General features: G+C 27.1%; 1 protein-coding gene across 3 annotated transcripts in view; it reads right to left on the reverse strand.

Annotated features, from left to right (window-relative positions):
- Positions 1-138: 138 nt before the first annotated feature.
- Graf (GTPase regulator associated with FAK) overlaps positions 139-6357 on the reverse strand; it is a 123052-nt gene continuing 116833 nt past the window's right edge. For 2 of the 3 annotated variants that reach the window (XM_014420177.2, XM_067047661.1), the window contains one exon: positions 140-3772. In XM_014420177.2, coding sequence (XP_014275663.1) covers positions 3681-3772 — 92 coding nt within the window. In that variant the 3' untranslated portion in view covers positions 140-3680. Of the gene's footprint in view, positions 3773-6357 lie in introns of all 3 variants that reach the window. The other variant, XM_067047662.1, reaches the window with a different exon arrangement.

Consider the following 6357-nt stretch of genomic DNA (forward strand, 5'->3'; position numbering starts at 1 on the left):
TTTATTGTAAATAATATTAATGTGTGTATTTAAAAATTAATATAAATTTACTATAAATGTATGTGAATGAGGTAATTCATCAAATAAGAGTATAACAAAGATAAAATCTCACAAGTAATTTATTATTCATCATACAATTGAAAAATTGTTTGTGTCTTTTAACAATAATGACTAAAAAGTATTATTTTTCTTATTTCATAATAACATTAAATTTGACTTTAGTAATTGAATTACATTTGAATGTTTTTCACATAAGAAATAACTGTGAAATATTTGTCACAAACATAAAATTAAATAAATGGAACAAATAAACAATTTTTACACATCAACTTCAAAAATAATTAAATGTTAATTCAATTATACATTGGACAAAGTGAATATTTCAGAGTGCTATTTCTGAATCACCAGCTCTATTAATAAAAAAACAATTTTTTCTTTAAAAATTCTTGTTCGTATAATTATTTGGATAAAACTTAACTTTAACAGGTATTATTTAATTTGAGTTAACATATTAATATAAAATTTGACTTCTACAAAACTTTAACAACTTGAAAACAACAAATTTAAATGAACTAAAGCTTCTATAAAACAGCTCTTCTATCTTTGGTTAAACATATACATAAAGAAAAATAAAAATTATGATAACAAATAAATCTAAAAAGCAGGTAGGTATAAATAACATAGATAACAAAATACTAAAAACTCAATAAAACAAATATGGAAAATGAATGTAGCACATCATTTTTCATCGCACTGTATGAAACTAACAATTATACTAAGATGATCAAACAAGTAAATGATTAATAATGTCTAAACAAAAAATGTGGCACACCAGAACATTAGTTACTAATGAATAATTAAAATTTTCCTTACAATTTTCAATGAATCCTTTTTAAATTTAAAAATAAGGCTTTCAAAAGAGCTAAGTAAGAATGCATATTGCTATAAGCTGAGAAGCAGCAATTATTTTAAATAAAAAAATATGGCTGATCTAATGAATATTGAATTAGATGAGTTGATTGATAATGAAATTATTGTTTATCATTCTTAATTAAAATATTAGTAATATCTAAATAAATAAGTTAGATTATTTTATTTCCCTCTGAATAAAAAAATATTACTAGCTGTATAAAGGAGAAAATATATAAATCAAATCTTATTAAAAATAAGTTGAAAAATCCACAGGAGTCCACATTTTCTGTCTGTCATCTACTGGTGATAAAATTTCTTTTACAAAAAACAGTTGTAAAATTAAAATAATGAATAAATAAAGAGAAAAGAAAAATCAAGAGAAAATTTCTTATTTACAAGTTTTTAAAAATAAATATATAGCCACAAGAAAATTTAAGAAAACTAAAATACAAATACAAACAGTAAAATGTGTGTGTTTAAGTATCACTGTGTGTGCATGCGGGTATGAAATCATGAATAAATTTTTAGGTATCCTTATATACATAATTTCATTATTTAACTTAATATAAATTAAAAATATCACAATTTAATGATGTCTTTTAAAGATAAATATAATTATTTTCATAAAGTAAAACAAATTGCATCTTACAATTTAGATCAATAAAATAAATAAAAGTACATACATTTATAAAATTACTTAAAGGAATTAATATAAATTTACCAATACAATTTTTGTAACCATGAAATATAATATCATTTGGAGAACCATCTATATCTGTTGTTTTTTTAAATAAGGAAACAAATATTAACATTAACAACACTCAATTGTATAAAAAAAAAAAAATTCAGAGCTAGATACACAAAAAAAAAAAAAGTTGGATTATTAAAACTTTCAATAGGTAAAACAAATAACAGAACTAGATTTGATAAATTTAACTATGAATAGTTTAAAATCCATTCAGTTTAATATCAAGCTAGTTTTAAACCTCAAGTTTGATTTAATTTAGCACTTAAATTGTTAGCGGAATGAGAAACATTCCCAAGATATGTTTGATAATTCATGTTGCAACACCTGTTCATGTTTATGGCTATTTGGATTGGTAAAGATGGGGCAATTTAAAAATTAAAAACATTAATGTTTATAGATTCTGATAAAAAATCAAGAATGAAATATCTAAACAAAATCTACAGTTAGTACAGCACCAAGCCAACTTATTTGTCAACTTTAGTGTACAGGGAATTACTTTTAAGTACAGGAAAACCCAAATATCCAACATTTAAGTAACCTAGAATAAACAAAATTCAACAAGAAACACTAATATGAACAAAAGCTACAGATGCTTTTCAATTTATTGAGTCACTAAGCCACTCACTTCGTGAGTACTGTTTGGAAACCATACCGCCAAAACATTTGTACAAATGCAATGAATGCTCACTTATATGAGATGAGAAAACCAATTTAAAGGGAAAAAAGGATAATGGTTAATAATTAAATCAAATGTAAAATGAACCACCTAGAGAAAAGAGGAAATAATTAACTTCAACTTCCTTAAAAAAAAAAGATTTTATAACATCGCCAAGATAGAAATATGTGCAGAAGTTAGCAGGTTTTTTAGTGAACAAGTTACAAAAAAAGATAATAAATGTTCAACAGAGAGTCCAATATTTAAGAGATTGACTGAGACATAAATGAAAGAAGAACACTAAGTTCAACCTTCTCTTTGGTTTTCCATAGTTATATGGAAGGAACTATGTTTTGTGGTGTCAGTATATTATTATTACAAACTCTTTTAACATTTGAAAGTACGAAAAAATTAACCTAAGGATGAACATTTTTACAAAAAAAAAAAATAGTTCTTAAGTTTTGTTATTTTTCCTATTAATTGAAATAGAATACAATCCAGATGGATATTTAATAAACAAAATCAACTTCTTAAGTAAACTAGAATGCTACAGAATTAGTGAAAAATTCAGAAAATATTTGCACCCATGGAACAGCTTTTCAACAAAACATTATTAATTAAATATCAAAAATTACAGAAATTTTATAAAACATTAATAAATTTAAAATTAATGGTTATCATGGTCCCAGTTCCAGTACAGCACAAACTGATTTCTTAGATGAAATATTCAATCAACTTAAATTTTAATTATTACTATGGCATCTTAAAAATCACATCACATTTTATTATACTAATTTTATGAAAAAATATATTTTTGTCAAAATTAATGAAAAATATACAAAAAGAAATATTTGTTTAGATTCCAAAATAAAATGTATTGCTAATAATAATAGTAATGACTAATAATCATATGAAAACTATAACAAATATTGAAAATAAAATAAAAATTATAGAAACAAAACAACATGACTATACATATCCAAATTCATATAACATCTAAAACTACATAAATTGATTTATTTACAACAGTATACAAATCATAACACAGGAATTGGAAATTAAATATATAATTATTGATACGGAGAGAAGGATATTTTCTTGCTTTTTTTTTTTTTTTTGTTTTTGTTTTTTCTTTTGGAATCTAAGCAAGTTCATATAATTTAAAAAAATATATACAAAGAGTGAATTTTTCTATAAATATATAATGTTAATTATTGCTTCTCAAAATGGTGTTTTTCATTGTACACTGGAATGGTTAGAAGAATGACTTTGTATATATTATTTACACCTATATAACTATCAGTCTAATGAGATATGTTTTGTTGTATGGAATGTACAAGAAATGGCACCAATATCAAACTCTTTTCATGGGAGGAGTTCAACATAATTTTCAGGTACAAGTCCAGTTTTCCCATTCAGAGTTCCTTCAAGCCATCCAGGTTCTAATGAAGACCTTACTGAAATAATATTTTAAAAATTGAATGAATTGAAAATAACCTACAGAAATAGCTAAAAAAAATTGATTTATGAAGTAATATATCCACACTCATAGTTAATATGACATGTATAATTGATATACATATATGTCTACAAGCATGGAGCTCACATATACACATATAAAAATAAAGTAGGAGTAAATGTTGGTAGCAAGAAATTTAAGACAGAGGAAAAAATATCTCTTCTTGACCTATAGAATGATAATCTTAAGACCAAATGGTAGAATAACCAAATTGATAGTAGATTAAATAAAATTGCCACATTGTGATTTATACTATGATTGGCAAAAGATAATGAACAATATTGTATTATAGAGACCCAAATTTTCAATTCATGAAATTTTTAATTATATTTATTGTCAATCTTCAAAAGAGTCATATGTAGTTAATAGGAAAGATTAGAAAAGAAAAATTTCAAACAAACCTTGGTTCGATTCAACTTTAAAAGGTTTAATGAAAGATAGAGAAATAGTTTTAAAAATATATAAATCTAATCCTAATAATCCTCACTATTGTAATTAATATAAATCCTTAAGCAATACAATTACCAAAACAATAAGACAGAAAAATTAAGAATATTTCACCCAACTTGTCAAATATAATAGCAATAGTACAAAAAAAACATGGAACATTAACAAATTACTCGATAAAAATTCACCAGACTGTAATCATAAATGCTTTTAAAAGCTGTAATCTAAAAGAACAAAAGTTAATATAGAAATTCTTACATCTGTCCTCCCAGAACTTTTCAGATTTTTGCACAATGAACTCCTCTATGTGCATTTTTCAGTCCTCAAGTGAGTTAGTGTTTCCCGTTAAGAGAGTTTTGAAGGGCCCGAAATAAGTGAAAATCTGTTGGGGTAAGGTCTGGTGAATAGGGTGAATGGTGGGGATCACATCCAGCCAAACTCCAATAATTTTTGCAGGGTCTGCAAAGGCATGTGAGGATGGGCGTTATTGCAATTGAAAACTATGTCTTTGCGATTAGCCAATGCTGGATGCTTTTACTTAACCGCTACCTTTAATTGTTCCAACTGGGCACAGTATACTGCAGAATTAATGGTTTGGATGGACAAGAGGAGCTCGAAATAAACGACACCTTTCCAATCCCACCAAATGCACAACATAACCTTTTTTAGATGTAATCCTTCTTTTGGAGTCGTTAATGGAGCATCACTTCGTTTTCCCCAGGACTTTTTCCTGACAATAATATTGTACAGGACCCAATTTTCATCCCCAGTTATCAAACTCTTTAAAAATGGATCATTAACATTGTGTTTCAGGAGGGAATCGCTAATAGATAATAAATTCTTTTCCGTCAAATTGTGAGGAATCCATATATCACTTCGAGAAACATATCCCGCAGCCCCCAAATGATTTGAGACACTTGCATGAGATATGTTAAGCGTTTCTGTGATATCCTGTGCCGTAGAGTGAGGGTTGTCTATGACCAATGCTTGAATTTGTTCATCATCAATAGCTAAAGGGCGACCCGACCACTCTGCGTCTTCCAAGTCAAAATTTCTGGTTCAGAACCGAGCGAACCACGGTGCTTTCTCCTAAGGCCCCCCATACATCATAATCATCCCCATACACACTGTAAATTTTGTTAACTGTCTGTGCAGCAGATTTTCCTTTTCGGAAATAAAAAAATCATTAAATGACTAAAATAAATTTTTTTCTCTTTCATTTTGAGTAAGAAAGTACCACTTAAAGATAAGGAATCTCATTTGAAACTGATGAATAAGAGCACTTTAACTAATCCTTTTTTAGAATATATAAACATCATTGACCAAGTAAACATGACTATAAAAACATAGAGAGGATTAAATTGAAATGTTGAAAAACGCTACGAACTTATTTTACCACTCAATATATATATATATATATATATCATTTTAATATTGTTCATTTGTTTTGTTTATCCAAAAAGCAAGCTAACCAATTTTCATTGTCTATAATAAATTCGTGATTCAAAACAAAACCAAGATGGTGGTACGTATCCTTCAGTCAACAAGTCTGTTGAATCAAGGCCATGTTGAGCAGATTCAAATATCATAAAAACTATTTTAACTCTTCCCATCATAATTGAAAATACAGTAAATTTAAGAAAAAATAGAAGTCAAGAAATAGTGCTAAAGAATAATATTCAGAAAGTAAATCATTTGCAAAAATCCCTAACTGTTGTGCGACAATCGATGTTTACATGGAACATCGAGGCAGGTTTTGGTTTTTGAGATTCTTTCGTTGTTTGGGCGTGCAGGTGAAATGATGTCCCCAGGATGAGGAGGTCCTCATCAATTTCTGTCCAGCAAGAGTGGACAGTTTGAAAAAGAAAGTCCGTCGGCTGGAAGCGGGAAAGTTTGGAAGCCATTGTTGTGAGAGAGACATAGCTGTTTGAAAGGACTGGAAACCATTTTTGACGATTGGACATTAACATTAGAAAAAAGAAGATACCAAGAATCATCAAAAGAAGATTGTGAACTGGGTTAGTTTTGTTATACTAAAAATATATACATGTGTAAAATAGATATTAATTTAATTAA

The sequence above is a fragment of the Halyomorpha halys genome, unplaced genomic scaffold (genome assembly GCF_000696795.3).
Source record: "Halyomorpha halys isolate HHAL.00 unplaced genomic scaffold, Hhal_1.1 Scaffold262.1, whole genome shotgun sequence".
NCBI lineage: Eukaryota > Metazoa > Arthropoda > Insecta > Hemiptera > Pentatomidae > Halyomorpha > Halyomorpha halys.